The 16,938-nt window shown below is 42.7% G+C and overlaps 1 protein-coding gene across 2 annotated transcripts in view; it reads left to right on the forward strand.

The window, feature by feature from the left end:
- Positions 1-16,938, forward strand: part of PRKAA2 (protein kinase AMP-activated catalytic subunit alpha 2) — a 67,187-nt gene that overhangs the window by 11,705 nt on the left and 38,544 nt on the right. Inside the window, exons 5-9 of one of the 2 annotated variants that reach the window (XM_081196893.1) lie at positions 892-979; positions 1,531-1,755; positions 2,600-3,101; positions 9,919-10,045; positions 12,157-12,395. In XM_081196893.1, coding sequence (XP_081053019.1) covers positions 892-979; positions 1,531-1,755; positions 2,600-3,101; positions 9,919-10,045; positions 12,157-12,392 — 1,178 coding nt within the window. In that variant the 3' untranslated portion in view covers positions 12,393-12,395. Of the gene's footprint in view, positions 1-891; positions 980-1,530; positions 1,756-2,599; positions 3,102-9,918; positions 10,046-12,156; positions 16,758-16,938 lie in introns of those variants that run through there. The other variant, XM_081196892.1, reaches the window with a different exon arrangement.

A 16,938-nucleotide genomic window follows, 5' to 3' on the forward strand; every position in this document is an offset into this window, starting at 1 on the left:
GAGTATTAAACCTGAAGGTGGACGCTTACATAACTGGATGCTTCTCCATACTGAAAGTTTTTAAAAAATCCTGGCACATAATAAGTTGATTTCAGGGAGAAGGGTCCTAGCCTTGCCATTTCCCTGGCATCTAGTTTTCTACATCTTTTTCTTTATCTTATATGGTGGAACACTCAGCCATATGAACCTTCACCTGCAGACTGAAACAATACAATTCATACATTCACTTATCACCTCTAGGGAAAGCAGGCTTTTCTTGTTATGGTGTTGTCAGTGTGATTATAGATGTATAATAGAAATCATTTACAAAATTATTTTGGATCTTTGCCACTTTTAACATTTCCTCTCAATATTTCATGCAGTTCCGTGTGGCTTCTTATACTATCAGGTTTCATTTATTTATTTTTGTCCCATTGACCATAATACTGCCCCTTAAAGCAGACAGGACAGGACTGAATGTATAGCACTGATATTCAGCTTCATGCTAGACATATAGAAACATGAGGTCCTCCTCTCTTCCCCTTGGGGCGTACAGATGCCTTCCCTCTCTGGGCCTCCATTGCACAGAGTTTACTCCAGCTCTTCAGTAACCTAGATGAAGGAACCTGAGGAAAGATGGTCCATTGAATTCTCTCCAGGGGAAATGCTTAGAATAAGCTTTGAGAATCTAGTTTTCAGTTTGAAGTAGATCTTTACAAAGACCTTTCTACCTGTAAGGAATTGTTTCTTAAGCAAATAATGCAACACAGTTCTAAGAGCCTTTTTAAATTTTTTAATCTATATCTTTCCCTTCTGCCTCCCTTGCTATTTCACACACAAACACCCTTCTCTCTCTTCTAGCAATGTCAACAAATGAGTCTCTCTTTCTCTCTCCCCTCCACAACCTTTTAGGACTGTCCAACATGATGTCAGATGGCGAATTCCTGCGAACCAGCTGTGGCTCGCCCAACTATGCAGCACCAGAAGTCATCTCTGGAAGGTAGAACATTAAAGACCAATGGATACCCTTTTGATCAGAGGCATGGTTTTGACATGGGATTCATTCATATAGCTGAGTAGTTCGTGGTCATTTATATGTGCTTAGGTAGTGTTCGTATGGCAGCATTCTGTCCTACTGGCTGCACAGTTTGTTTTTAAGCAAGAAACAATAGCACCAAAAGGATTTAAAGTAGATACCAGGAATTGACCACCGAGGTTATTTCTGTTGACTGCACCAAGGCAAGTCCAAAGAGAGTGGACACTTCTAAGCAACACTCGAGAGAAATGTTAAGGATTTTTGGAGAATGTAGGGGAGAGCAATCAAAGAGAAGAGGCTTGAGCAGTTCCAGTATGATGAACAGGCTATGAAATAAGTTCAGGGAGGATGTTATTGTAATCAGATGCTCTTCCAGTTGTCACTTGGATTCAAGGCGACTGTTTAGCATTGCTTCCTTTTTCCCTCTCCCAGCTACTTAGGGTGTCCTTTGGAACTTCAGGCAAGATACTGCAATGTCTTAAGGAACTGGTTAATGGCACCTTCCTTTTGTTCAGATTGTATGCTGGCCCAGAGGTTGATATCTGGAGCTGTGGTGTTATTCTCTATGCTCTCCTCTGTGGGACTCTTCCTTTTGATGATGAGCATGTCCCAACCCTCTTTAAAAAGATCCGTGGAGGTGTCTTCTACATTCCCGAATACCTCAACCGCTCAGTTGCCACCCTCCTTATGCACATGCTGCAGGTGGATCCACTCAAACGAGCAACTATCAAGGACATCCGGTAAGGTCTGGTGCCAAAATTATAACTCGTTCCATACTAATATTTTTTTGATGATCTCTGAGAAGATCATCAGAGAAAATCAGCCAATATGTCCTTTAGAAATAATAATTTTTTTAAAAAAAGGAAATTGGCTGAACAGGGAATGGAGCTGACAGTTTGGAAAACATCTAATCTAACCAGCTTACATTATTGCTACGTTCTCTTTATTGCTATGTTCTTTACAATATTTCATAAGGAGTGACTGGGAGAAAGCAAGATGAAACATCACCTAATGCAACCTCAGTTGTTGAAATAGCAAGAGATACACATAGCATTTGAATAATCAGAAGTGTCACAAGGATGGCCAAAATCCCTCAACTAAGCAGTACATGTCAAACTATATATATGGTCCAAAATTACAACCCACCATAGCATTGTCTGTGTGTCTTTCATCTTCTGTTTCCAGCTCATCCCAATATCACCAGGAATGCCATATCCTGAAGCCTTGGGTGCCATTGTGAGAACATGCAGTGTAGTATATGACTAAAGAATGTTGTTGAGACTGCTTTGTCCCTTATAGCACATCGGTCACTACACCATGTGCTGTAAGGGACAAATAATTTATAGTTCCTCCTTTAATCAGCTTGTTTTACTCCTGCTAAACTCTCGGGGTCCGTAGTTTCTCAGAGGAGTGCATTTCGAAACCTCAGCCCTTTGAACTCAGAAGGGTTAAACAGGAATACATACACCAGCTTGACACTTACCATTTAACATTTTAGTGCCATGCTTGGTCTTTTATGATGAGTCAGATCTAGGATGTTGCATAAACAGTATTATTATTCATTAGAGAAACGATTTCTTTTAGAGAACACGAGTGGTTCAAACAAGAACTGCCCAGTTACTTGTTTCCAGAGGATCCTTCTTACGACGCCAATGTTATCGACGACGATGCCGTGCGGGAAGTTTGTGAAAAATTCGAGTGCACTGAGTCAGAGGTGATGACCAGCTTGTACAGTGGGGATCCTCAAGACCAGCTTGCAGTTGCTTATCACCTTATTATTGACAATCGGAGAATCATGAACCAAGCCAGTGAGTTCTACCTTGCTTCCAGCCCTCCCACTGGCTCTTTCATGGATGACACTATGCACATCCCTCCGGGGGTGAAGCCCCACCCGGAACGGATGCCTCCTCTCATAGCAGATACTCCCAAAGGAAAGTGTCCCTTGGATGCACTGAATACCACTAAGCCAAAGCCGTTGACTGTGAAAAAAGCCAAGTGGCATTTAGGAATACGGAGTCAAAGCAGGCCTTATGACATCATGGCTGAAGTGTACCGTGCTATGAAACTGCTAGATTTTGAGTGGAAGGTAAGGAATACGAATTCTTTGAATGCTATTCAACGTTTGATAATGGAAGTTTATATTTTACTATCTGCATACCAGGTTTTTTAATACTTTGTAAACAACTTAGAAGCCTATTTTGGCATTAAATGACATTCAGATTAAGCAGTGCATTAATTAATTGTGCATTGATGCATTATTAATAATATTTAATAATGCATTAATTAATTAATTAATACCTCCGGTAAGTTCTCAGTTAACTGGCTTTGTTTATGTATTTGCTAATGCATTCAAATGCTGACCCCTCAATATAATAATTCTCAGAGCAGCTTAGATCAAGAGAACAGGGCAAATAAAATGCACAAGAAATATTTAAGGAATTTAAACAGTGGATAAAGTGAACAGGGAGATTCAATCAGAGTTAAAAGGTTCGCAGCCTGGTAGAGTGTAAAGGTCTTCGCCTGGTGCAGAAAGGACAGCAGAATAGGGACCAGGCCAGACTGCCCAGGGAGGCAGTTTCAGGACTGGGGCATGACAAACAAGGAGGCCCAGTGACCACCTGCCTCGCCTGGTGGTGGGGACACCTGGAAGAGGGCCTCCAGCAACTATCAGAACATGGGCAAGTAGGCACTCTCCAGGTCCCCAGCTGTATCAATAATAACAGGCATAGCAATCCTAAATGGGGTTGAGGAGGAGAAGTGGAGCTGCAGATCTACCACTGCAACCCAAGCCTTTCTAGCTCATGCTGCCCAAGGTGGAAGGCCTACACACACACACATGGTTTTTCATTTTCTTACTTTCTCTGTACTTCTGACCCAGGCTGGTGCAGCAGAGGGGCCTGAGGTTAGGTCCCCTCTGGGTCTGTGCAGGACTTTGGATCTGGCTGCCTCACCACCACTGGGACAACTGCTGTCTGCAGCTTTCTGCCCAGCACAGCTGGAATCTCTGGTTCAGTGGCTGGCAGTGAAGCATCCGAAAGCCATTCTGGCCTCTTCCAGCCATCAGCACCTGGGAGTTAGAATTGCACTGATGAACAGTCTTCTAATGGCCATGATAGTATTCACCACGTCTCATCGTTAATTATTATTAGCTTACTCTCACATCATCCTCTTTGTGAATATTAGCACCTTCAAAGCGGTTAAATAATGTATATTTTTAATTACTGACCTAAAGGGGGCGGGGGACAAAACATACTTTCTTTTTTAAGCTTCCTAAGCTTGAGGATAGGCAGATAATTCTGCCTTGCACAGTGGTAGGGATAACAGGAGCTCCACATTTCTAATTATAGTAGCTAATTCCCTTCTGGGTAAATAATCTTACTGAAAGCTCCTAATAAATAGATGTTATTTCTACATGGTATCCAAGAACTGTATGGTCAGAGGTGAAAATGCAATATTGTTCCCTTACATCTGTCTTAAATAACTTGGTAGTAGCTGAGTCTTCTTTTTGCCACAGAATTGTGGTAGTTGCTGGTTTCCACAGTATTTCCCTGTACATAAGGTGCCTTCATTTCACAATCTTAATGTCAGTCACTTCCAGCCACATTTGGGGGGGGGGTGAGCTTGATCTTGAGGATTAATGATTATCTTTGTGAGGTTTTCTGTTTTCCTGTGTATGCCTCCACCCCACCTTTTTGAGCTAGTGATTTATGAGCAAGAATTAGTGTTGAAGCATCATTAGATTCACTTTCTTTCGTTGTTCTTATTTAACTTCAAGTCCTCAGTAAGAAATGGAAATGCAGTCTTCTGCTGCCTTGCTTACTGACATATGCTACATTCGATATGTTTACTGAAGCAGCTGCTTAAAAAACAAACCGCGTATGCACCAAAGATAAATACATACAAATTTTAATTTAAGGAACCTGTGCTCCTTGCCTGTTCTGCTTGCTTAGATGTTGATTATTTCCCTGCTGCTGCTGTTTTGTTATCGCCTTTATTACGTTTTGTTGTGTGCATTTTGATTCTTTGTTTCTCTTGGCTGCTTTGCCTGTTGCTGAATGAGAAAAGCAAGGTACAGGTGTTCTAAAATGAATAAATGTTCAGCGAATCCTCTGTATGTATGCTTGAAAGTAAGTCTCACTGTCTTCAGTTGGGCTCACTCCCAGGTACGTGTACATAGGATTGCTTCCAATATCCTGTACAAACTGAACCAACATTCCATGCCAAGGAAAGAGAATTATGTGACCTATACATTTTAAAACGAAGCCAAAATTGCATGTCTTTGCTTATTTTGAAATAATCTAACAATTTGCTTATTTGGAATAATACTTCTAGTCATTGTTAGGGCACAGAACTACGTAGGTAGAGAAAACCTTGCCTCCTAATCATCGCAATTCAGCTGTCCCATACGTTGTCTGTTGTGAGAGCCATAATGACTAGAAACCTGTTGCTTATAGAAATAGCCCATGGGACCCCCCCCCCAATAATGTGGTCAATGCCAGTTTCCACATTTGTACAGTTGGTTTTCTCGTTCACTAATACATAGCGCTCCTAACTAGAAGCCCAATAGGAGAGAAGCTTGTAGTTGTTTTAACCCCCATCGTTCTGCCCGGACAATGAGGTCCAACGCCGAGGGCCTTCTGGTGGTTCCCTCATTGCGAGAAGTGAAGTTACAGGGAACCAGACAGAGGGCCTTCTTGGTAGTGGTGCCCACCCTGTGGAACGCCCTCCCATCAGATGTCAAGGAAATAAGCAACTATCCTATTTTTAAAAGACATCTGAAGGCAGCCCTGTTTAGGGAAGTTTTTAATATTTAATGCTGTATTGTTTTTAACACTCGATTGGGAGCCGCCCAGAGTGGCTGGGGAAACTCAGCCAGATGGGCGGGGTATAAATAATAAATATTATTATATATTATATTATGGATGGCGGGACTAGGACTGCTGCTCTGATTACCTGACTCCTCATGTTGAAAACTCTCCCTTTCATGATGGAGGGAAGAAGGCTTGAGAAGAGTTTCCATGAAGGATATTTAGAAGAAAAACACAGGAAGGAATGGAGCAGGTGGAAAAGAGTCTATAACAGCCTGCCGTGTTCCATGCCTGAGCTTTTCCAGGAATGCCTTCCCCTCAGAGAACACCTCTTTTAAAACTAAGAACCAGCATCAGAGAGTGGGATGGGTTAACTAGCACATTAAGGACCCTGCTATGCTGGCAGGGGCTTAGGGGATTTATAGTTCAACTACATTCGAAGGGTTGCAGGTTATCCATTCGTGCCTGAACATAACAAGGGTTTAGCGTACGATGCAGGAGCCCAGTTTGGACTTTCTGAATAGAAAGCCTGCTAGCTACACCCCTGAGGTTCGTGCCCAATCTGAACAGTGTGGTGTGATGGAGAGAAATGTTTCTAAAGGGGGATCTGGGTGCATGTGTATAGGCTCCATCCTCTGTGATGGGGAAGGGGCAGTGGGGAGGGGCCAGCAGGCGAGACTCCATTGTCTACCTACACACAATCAAAGTCACCCAGAAGGGAGCACCTTGATCGAACTGGCATTTTACAGTGGTGCCCCGCAAGACAAATGCCTTGCAAGACGGAAGACTCGCTAGACGAAAGAGTTTTCCGTTTTGGAGGTGCTTCGCAAAACGAATTTCCTATGGGCTTGCTTCGCAAGACGACAATGTCTTGCGAGTTCCTGCTGGTTTTTTTCCCTCCCCCCTTTTTCTAAGCCGCTAAGCCGCTTATCAGCTGATCCGATCAGCAGATAAGCCGCTAATAGCGCTAATCTGCTAATCCATCAATGGGCTTGCTTCGCAAGACGAAAAAACCGCTAGACGAAGAGAATCACAGAACGGATTCTTTTCGTCTTGCGAGGCACCAGTGTACTTCCTTTCTGTTCGTTTTGTAGTAATACCGTGTGCTGCGTTACTGGAAAACTTAAAAGTCTGTGTCTGTAGTTAGGGCCCGTTATTCATATAGGCTTATTTAACCAAGTGATTGCTTCTTCTTTTTTTAAAAAATGATATTTATTAGAGGTTTGAAAGTTACAGAAGAAAGAAGAAAGAAACAATAAAAAGTTAAACAAAACAGAACAATACCTTACAATACATCAAAAACAAAAACAAAAAAACAATACAGCAAAACAACCAGAAAAACAAAAACATTTAAAAACACATCCAATATTTCCGTGTCTTTACCTTTCATTTACTTGTTTCATCGACCTCCTCACACCTCCCTTTTTTGTATTCTAGTTCAATTAGCTATTTCAGCAAATCCTTTCCATCTTTCTCAAATTTTGTTCTATAATTTATCTTAACACAATCTAACCTTAAATTTTCCACTTTGGTCCATTAACAATCTATTTTTACTTAATTCTTTATAACATTTCTGCTAAAGCCATATAACTTCATTCCAGCATCCTTCTAACATTCATTAATTTTGCAATATTTCTGTAAATATACTTTGAATTTTTTCCAATCTTCTTCCACCGACTCTTCTCCCTGGTCTCGGATTCTGCCAGTCATTTCTGCCAATTCCATGTAGTCCATCAGCTTCATCTTCCATTCTTCCCGGGTGGGTAGATCTTGTGCCTTCCAATGCTTTGCTTAAAGTATTCTTGCTGCTGTTGTGGCATACATAAAGAAAGTTCTATCCTTCTTTGGCACCAGTTGGCCGACCATGCCCAGGAGAAAGGCCTCTGGTTTCTTCAGGAAGGTATATTTAAATACCTTTTTCATTTCATTATAAATCATCTCCCAGAAATTCTTAATCCTTGGGCATGTCCACCAAAGGTGAAATAATGTACCTTCAGTCTCATTACATTTCCAGCATTTATTATCGGGCAAATGGTAGATTTTTGCAAGCTTGACTGGTGTCATGTACCACCTGTAAATCATTTTCATTAGATTCTCTTTTATGGCGTTACATGCTGTAAACTTCATACCTGTGGTCCATAACTGTTCCCAGTCAGCCATCATAATGTTATGTCCAACATCTTGTGCCCATTTAATCATAGCAGATTTCACCGTTTCATCCTGAGTATTCCATTTCAGCAGCAAGTTATACATTCTTGACAGATTCTTAACTTTGGGGTCTAACAATTCTGTTTCCAATTTTGATTTTTCCACCTGGAAGCCTAGTTTTTTGTCCAAATTATATGCCTCCATTATTTGATAATAATGGAGCCAATCTCGCACTCTATTTTTTAATTTTTCAAAACTCTGCAGTTTTAATCTGTCTCCCTCTTGTTCCAGAATTTCCCAATACTTCGGCCATTTGGCCTCCATATTGAGTTTTTTCTGAGCCTTTGCTTCCATTGGTGACAGCCATCTTGGGGTTTTATTTTCTAGCAAGTCCTTATATCTTATCCAGTCATTAAACAGTGCTTTTCTGACAATATGGTTTTTAAACGCTTTATGTGCTTTAACCTTGTCATACCACAGATATGCATGCCAACCAAATACATTATTGAAACCTTCCAAATCCAAGTGATTGCTTTGGGGCTGACTTCAGGGCCAAATATTTGTTTACCGTATTTTGCGCCCCATAAGACGCTCCGGCCCATAAGACGCACCTAGTTTTTTGGGGGGGAAATAAAGGAAAAAAATTATTTCCCCCCCAGGCGCGGGGCTGGGGCAGCCCGAGCTTCCCCCGACCCCAGCCCGCAAACAGGCAGCTCTCTGCAAGCCGTGGGAGCCCAGCGGTGGTTCCCGCTGCTTGCGGAGAGATCCGCGAAGCCTGCACGCGCTGGGATCAGCGCGCGCAGGCTTCGGGATGCCGGCAACTCTCCCCAAGCAGCGGGAACGTTCCCGCTGCTTGCGGAGAGATCCGCGAAGCCTGCAGGCGCTGGGATCAGCGCGCGCAGGCTTCGGGATGCCGGCAACTCTCCCCAAGCAGCGGGAACGTTCCCGCTGCTTGCGGAGAGATCCGCGAAGCCTGCAGGCGCTGGGATCAGCGCGCGCAGGCTTCGGGATGCCGGCAACTCTCCCCAAGCAGCGGGAACGTTCCCGCTGCTTGCGGAGAGATCCGCTAAGCCTGCAGGCGCTGGGATCAGCGCGCGCAGGCTTCGGGATGCCGGCAACTCTCCCCAAGCAGCGGGAGCATTCCCGCTGCTTGGGGAGAGGTCCGCGAAGCCTGGAGAGCGAGAGGGGTCGGTGCGCACCTACCGCTCTCGCTCTCCAGGCTTCAGCGAAAGCCTGCATTCGCCCCATAAGACGCACCCACATTTCCCCTTCATTTTTGGAGGGGGAAAAGTGCGTCTTATAGGGCGAAAAATACAGTATTTAATTGAGCCTTTCTAATCTGAACTCACGCATGCTTCGTAACAAGGAGGTAAAGACAATTCCATGAATGAACAAAACCATTGTATTGAAGGGAGGATTTGCAGGTCTCTTATAAACTGGAGTAGCTATAAATGGGTCATCACAGAACAGAACTGAAGTAGGCTAGACTGGGGTCCAGCCTGCCCTCCCTCCCCAGTCTGCAAATGTGTATTAGGTGAGACAAACCTAACCTTGATTATCCAGAAGTGGAAAGAGGGGCTGCATCTGATATCCTTGCACAAAAAGCATTTCTGGGTATGATAGGTGGTTATGAAGCGTTTTGAAAATATATTTTCTTTTCTTAAAGGACACTGAGGGTAATAGTCAACTAAGGTTTATTCTGAGTAGACCTAACATAGTCATGTTCATGAATTTCAGTGGGTCTACTCTTGAGTAAACCTTTGTTGGAATGCCATCAGTTGACCTCCAAACCTGGGAGCAAACCTGTGTAGGATTGCACTGCCAGCCTATGCTTAAGGCAGAGTTGTTTTCTTGAAATGTGAAATTGCAAAAAAAGAAAGAAAGAAAAAAGACTGTTTCTCCTGTGCCATAAACCCATTTTTCCTGAAAGACAATTACATGTTTTAGGTGGTGAATGCCTATCATCTTAGAGTCCGCAGAAAGAATCCAGTGACGGGAAATTACGTGAAAATGAGTTTGCAGCTTTATCAGGTTGACAATCGCAGCTATCTGTTGGACTTTAAAAGCATTGATGGTAAGCAGGAAATGTTGTAGAATAAAACCACAAGCGTGAAGGAAGTTTTTTTCTTGTTTTTTTAAACCCGCTTTCCCCATCTACTCTTTTTATTTTTTATTTTACTTTATGATATCTCCTAGTGAGGACTGCTGTTCCAGCAGTACTACCTTAATCTTTTTGTCACCTCTAATCTTAACTGTGACAATTTAATTGCAGTTGGGTAGGTTAAGAGAGAATTCTACTCCTAGCAGGATTCACAATAACCCTTAAATGGATAATTCTGTTGCAGACCTTTTCTGACCATAAACCATTTTGGAGTTCCAAATAATGAACTTTTGCAGTGAAATTCTTCCCCACCCCTGTAGAATTGTTACAATTGCTGCTACTAGTTGACACACATTTTTTTTTTCTTACAGTGCAGTCCCTTACATGCTCAGAAGTAAGCCCCATGGAGTCCTATAGGACTTTTACCCAGTTAAGAATTCATAAAATCATAGAATTGTAGAGTTGGAAGGTACCCTAGTCATGTAGTCCAACCCCATGTAATGCAGAAATCCTGCCTACAGCCATCCCTGGGTGGGCTCAAACCACCAACCTTCCGGTTAGCAGCTGGATGCACTGACCCATTGCGCCACTGTGGGCACTGCAATCTTACAGTACAGTAAATTTCACTTTCATTACAGCTAAGAATCACTTCAGTTATTCATTGTGTCCAAAATAATACTGTAGATGTTTATGCAATTTTCTTAGCTGTTTTACGTAAGGTTCTTCGTCATCAAAGCTACACATTTCAACACGACAGTCAAAGCTTGTGAATATTCAGCTAATTACTATCAGTGCTTTCCCCCCCACAGAACTCAGAAGCGGTACAGCCTCTTCCTTGGCACCAGCCCAGTTAAATATGGGAGAGTCAATCTGTGGCTCTCTATATGTTTACTCTATTATATTTCTAAATTTCTTCCCACATACAGAGGCATCCCAAAGCGATTTGCAGTAAAATACAAAGCACCTTAAATATTCAATAAAACGATGCAAATATGAACTATTAAGTGTGCATTCCAAAGAAAAAGTCTGCAACTCCCACCTGCACTTTGGCTACGATGGCTGAGCTAGTGGGGATTCAAATCCAACTTCTGGAAGGCCACAGATTCCCCTTCCCCAAGTTAATGTGCAGTTTAGGCTGCAATCATATACATACTTGGTTGGGAGCGAGGCCCATTTAACACAGTGGGACTTACTTCTGAGTGAATACACATGGAACGCAGCTGTCCAACAGCAGCGTCCTTTTAAAGCCAGCAGGATGGAAGCTTGAAGAGCAGTAAATTCCATTGAAATAGGCTACAGCCTTAGGGACACAAGAGAGGCAGATGAAACAAAGTGAAAGGATAGTCTTAGGCTTGATTAAGAATATTTAAAAAGATGCAGCAAGAGGGAGAGTCAGCTGGCAGTGTACAGAGCACAAAAGGAGATGCAATGGCTGTCTTCGTCAAGAGTTTGCAGAGAAAGTGTGGTTTGAAGGAGATAGGCAGAAATGGCTTGTTTTCTCCTGGTCCAGAGGCTCGGAACCAAACCAATGGATTCAAGTTACAAAAAAGAAGATTCCAACTAAACATCAGGAAGAACTTTCTGACAGTAAGAGCTGTTAGGCAGTGGAACAGATCCCCATGAGAGGTGGTCGACTCTCCTTGGAGGTCTTTAAGCAGAGGTTGGATGGCCATCTGTCATGGATGCTTTAGCTGAGATTCCTGCATTGCAGGGGGGTGGACTAAATGTCTCTTGGGGTCCCTTCCAACTCTACAATTTTATGATCCTAAACTTCTCATGCGATCTTTGTGGCACAGGAACTCCTGCTTTGTGGCTCATTCCCGCTCCCCAAACTTAATATGAGAGAGCCGTGGGGGAGATGGGTGAGCAATGGTTGCATGGGTTTCACTGTAGTTTATTATATGTATCCTGAAATGTCTTCCGCATATCAAGCTTATCTCAGTCTCTTCTTGCAAGCCACACCTTCTGAAGAGAGACTGCCATAAAGGCATAGGAGCAAAGTCAGTTGCCGGAGAAAGGAACGGTAGCCTCCTATCAGCCTGAGCAGATGTTTAAAACCTTTGTTTTCTGTTTGTGCCTTCAAGATGATGTCGTGGAGCAAAGGTCAGGCTCTTCTACACCTCAGCGCTCCTGCTCCGCAGCCCGCTTGCACAGACCGAGGCTGAGTCTCGATTCCGCCACCGCCGATTGCCAGTCGCTTCCTGGGTCTCTCATGGGCTCCTTGACCGGGAGCATGACCTCGGTGACACCTCGTCTCGGTAGCCACACCATGGATTTCTTTGAAATGTGTGCCAGTCTCATCATGGCGCTGGCTCGCTGACAGGTATCATTCAGAAGCTTGATTTCTTTGCAAAAGCTGCATGTCAAAGGATCATTTGGGCACGTGCAGCAAGGAACCTAATCCTTGAGGTAGAAATCCCAGATTCGGTACCCAGAATACATGATGTATATTAAGGGAAGTAGGCAAATGTGTTCGATTTTATGTAATCTTTATTGCAGAATTTGCTTCATTCTTTTTGCAAGGAATTTGGAATAGTTGTGGTAGAAGTGGAGGTAGAAAGCAGTGGAGGAGGGCTTTGGGCCCGTTGTCCAACAGCTGGTCACTGTCCAGTCTCATCGCTTGCCACACTAAGCTTCAATTATGCAGGAAACAGCAACGTCTGCCAAAAATCTGAAAAATGTCTCCAGTCACAGAATCCACAGTGCCCCTGCCATTGTAAACATATCAGTGCAATAATGTTCCTGAATACTTGAGTATTTCTCCAAAGGATTCTGAAAAAAATGATTTCAGAAAATTTATCCCTATCTTTCTGATGGGGTTGATTTTCACTTTACGCATGTGGAAGAAATTTTCACCTTTGCTGTTCTTTCACCTACTGTAACATGTAAAATCACCTTTTGTAGAAGGACCGTAGCTCGATGAGAAGTGCAATTTTTGAATGTTTTCAATCCCACATATCAAATATTTACAGGTTTTAGTCTCAGGCATCTCTGGCTAGGAAACAGTTGATGACAAGCCTCTGTGGCCAAGCTGCAGTGTAACATTCTCTCTCCCTTCCCGAGTCCCCGCCTCGTGGAAGCGCTCTTTGAATGTTCAGTAGTCAACAGGAATCTTGTTCCCTGCTCATAGGTTCATATGAATGAACAGCTGCAGCCTACAAGTGCATTCCTCCATTCTAAGCACACTTAATGTAAAGTAATGCACCGCAGCAGGAAAAACCCACAATTTCCTAAAACAGTGGAGAGCAGGATTTAAATTCTGCTGACCATTATAGTCAACAACAGTGGCCTGACTCTATTATATTATTGTCATATTGTGGCAAAATAAGAGAAAGAATCGGGTATTACCATTGAGGAACAATGCACAGGCAGTTCTCCATTCAATATATCCTTTGATTTAGTCCTTTTCTGAATTCTGCACACTCTTAACATAGTTTTGGTTACGGCTAGGGTGTTTCACACCCTTGTAGAGACTTGTAGATCATGGGTGGCTAACCTGAGGCCTTCCAGATGTTGTTGGACTCCAGCCCTAATTGCTGTGACTGGGAAAGAGGGGGACCTGTTGCCCCAAACAAACAAACAAAAGGTGGAGGACTACGGGTTAGCCACCCCTGCTGTACATCCTCAAAAGACAAATCTGTTAGAATGAAAGAGATGGGTCAGTATGCAGAGTGCAAGGCTGTAATTATACAGCAACAGTGCTAACAAGGTGCACAAAAGGACACACCATTTTGTGTGTGTATACACACACACACACACACACACACACACACACACACACACATAATATATGCCTGCAGTTCATGTACCAGACCCACCTTGCCTCCTCTCTTGCTGCCCAGAAGTGACTGATGGGTGTGTGTACATGTATCCTTGGCTCTCCCCTCTTTGGATACTGAATCTGCTAGCGGGCGATCACTAGAAGTTAGTCAGCACTTGAATGCTGGAAAAAGCCTTTTGTGACATGGTTGCACAGGGCTACCGTCTCATTTAGTAAACATCCCACAGCAACATTTTTTCACAGCTTTAATTAAAGTTTTGCATTTGGGAGTTTCTGTTCCCTCCAAAGGAATTCTTTCCACTACAGCCTTTCATAACCATTTTGTGCTCACTGCTGTTCATTGTCCTGGGCTTGTTAAGCTCAGACCACCTACTATATCCCATAAGTAATACTCGCAGCCTGCTCTTAATCACATTATTAGTCTTCCATCAATCATTGCAGCCCCTGCCTTGTACCAGAAATATCAAAGCACAAGGCCTGTATATTTAAATGAGGAGCAATCATTAACCCCATGGCAGCTGTAGAGCAGATAAAGATTGCTGTAACCATCTATGTAAAACTCATAATAGTGGGATGGGGGAGAAAAAATTATATCTTTCTTCAGGAGTGAGGTCCTTTGATAACACCCTTGTTCACTAGCATAAAGCAAGATAATTAGAGAGTGTATTCAGCAATACAGCAGGAAAGAGGGTAATGGATAAAATTAGGAGCATTAAGGTAAAGAATCAAATGAAGAATATCCTGGCTCGCAAGATGAATGGACCTCCGTTCAGGACTGAGCCTGGGGTTTTTTTTCTGCTGTGGCTTCATTCATCTTTTTTACTATATCTGCTTGATCCTGATTCCAACACAGATCTTCATCAGCATAACCTCTTCAAGAAATGACTTCTTAATTGTAAACAGATAAGGGCATTGGCAGGATTAATGTAATAACCTGCAGTTTCATAAGAGTATATATTTAAAGTAGATGAGTAAAAGAATAAGTTAACTTAGAATATGCAGGGAATGATAAAAATAAAACTAAGGAATCTCTGAAAGAGGAGGAAGGAAGTTGAGTTTTGAAATGTTAGAATAATTGTAAAACTATTGAAATGTATATAACTGACAATCATAAAAAGGGCTTTAAAAATGTTTAATCCATGACCTTAAAAACCAAACCAAATAAGTTTTTAAAAATTCAGATACAGGAGTGCATTTCTTGTCACAAGGCCCAGCTGGTCATCATTCCGCTACACAGCCAGCTGTGGGAGCAAGAGCAGGGCAGATTGTGTTTGCCATAAAGGCTAGACAATCTGTTTTCCACTGATGAAGACCAGGCATTCAGTGCTCAGGAAGAACCAGTTGCTCCCAGGCCCTATTGTCTTTTGAAACATACTAATATGTCCTAAGAGAGATAACTAGGAATCCACAGTGGACTCAGCCCCTCAAGGTGTGTGCTTTGTCTGGGATTTGGGTCAGGCTTCTGTAATCCCCAAGATCTGAAAATTTACTAGGAGCCAAGAGTGTTTCCCAGTCTGCTCCTTTTCTCTCTACAGTTAGATCGTCAACATATTTCAGTGCTTGAACCATCGTTATGTTGTCTTTTGCCCCCTTCTTTCTCAATTCACCTTGTTGCTTCCAACCAGCTCTTCACATCTGCTAAAAATAAGACACGCGTCTCATTGTTTCCATACCTCGCCCTCCGTGACCTTTTCCTCTATTCAGACTTCTGTTGAATTATAAACACATCAGCTTCCACTTTCCTTCTTCCTAATGACTGAGCCAAAGCTAGTCCAACATAGAGCTGCAGTGGGACGAGCTTTGTGTCTTGAATGTTTTCTGACCGTGTGTAGTGGGCATTCTCCAGTAGGGCAGCAGACAGATAATCAGTCTTGAATGTTGCAGTGCATCAGCCATGCTGACCCAACATTGGGTTGCCATCTCAGGATGTACTTTGTTCACAAATGGCGTACGGTTGGCCCTGAAGTAGCCCTTCACAGTGGTAAATATAATATAATGTGCTGTTTCATTAGGCAAAAAGAAAGAAAGGTATTACATACTCCACAAATCACAGGTGCTCATGGTCATTGTATCACAACCGAATGAAGAATTATAATACAGAGGGAGGCTACACCGGACATACTTGTCATTATGTTGACCAAAATATATTTTGGCAGCCTCATGTGGGGTTCCCTGCATGGTACAGGCCAGTGCCCTTGAGGTCTAAGGAGTTTGAGTTTTGCATTTCATTTTGAATGTTCTTCCTAGTGACAAAGACGCTGGCTATTCCCCCCAACCCCCCAAAACAGGACAGCAGCCAAATTTACCTTTCTAATATAAGAGCAGATAGAATCCCTTCCGTGTGCCGTTTCATGAAAGCTGGAATGTAAATTTGACAATACTGTTCCAGACCTCAGGGCTTCAATGTACCTCCAAAGCTTAATTGACTGTGACCTCTACTGATATACTGATAAAGCAGGAATAACTTGTGTTTTATTGTTCCTTTTCTGCAGGATAGCTGAAGGAATCAGGTTTACTAAATTTGCAGTAACATGCCATTTTTAAAGGGTAAAAACCTTGCTTTTAGGATGACAAAGCTATAGCTTGTGTGGGATGTTTCAGTAACATTTTGGGGGTGTGTGGATTTTTATGTCACTTTTCTCTCAATAAGTATTAGCTGCTTTTGTTTAATTTTATAGTGGGCTTGATATCAATTGCCCGATAAACTAAAAGGAAGCAGAATAGGCTCCAAGTCAAGACAAGAGGGCCAAAAAACTACGCTGGGGCCATAAACAGTTATTAAAAATAAATAAATAGTAATAATGGGAGAACAGTTGGCACAGCTTTAGTCAAAAGCCTCTGTGGGAAAACATTTGCCAAACAAGTCGTCTCCATCATTGTTACCACATCGTTTTATCAAAACTGTTTTTCAGTGTCCCGTTGGTTCTGAACTACTGCAGGATATTCATTTTCCTAGGAGGCACTATGGCTTACTTCACACAGTCATAGGAAAGGACTCACCTTGACTGAAGGAGTAGCAGGCTGTACTGCTGGCCCCGCTCACCCAACATTGCACAGCTTTCCTGTCCCAGACACTGAACACAGG

This window comes from Podarcis bocagei (assembly GCF_964188305.1).
Source record: "Podarcis bocagei genome assembly, chromosome: 5".
In the NCBI taxonomy this organism is placed as follows: Eukaryota; Metazoa; Chordata; class Lepidosauria; order Squamata; family Lacertidae; genus Podarcis; species Podarcis bocagei.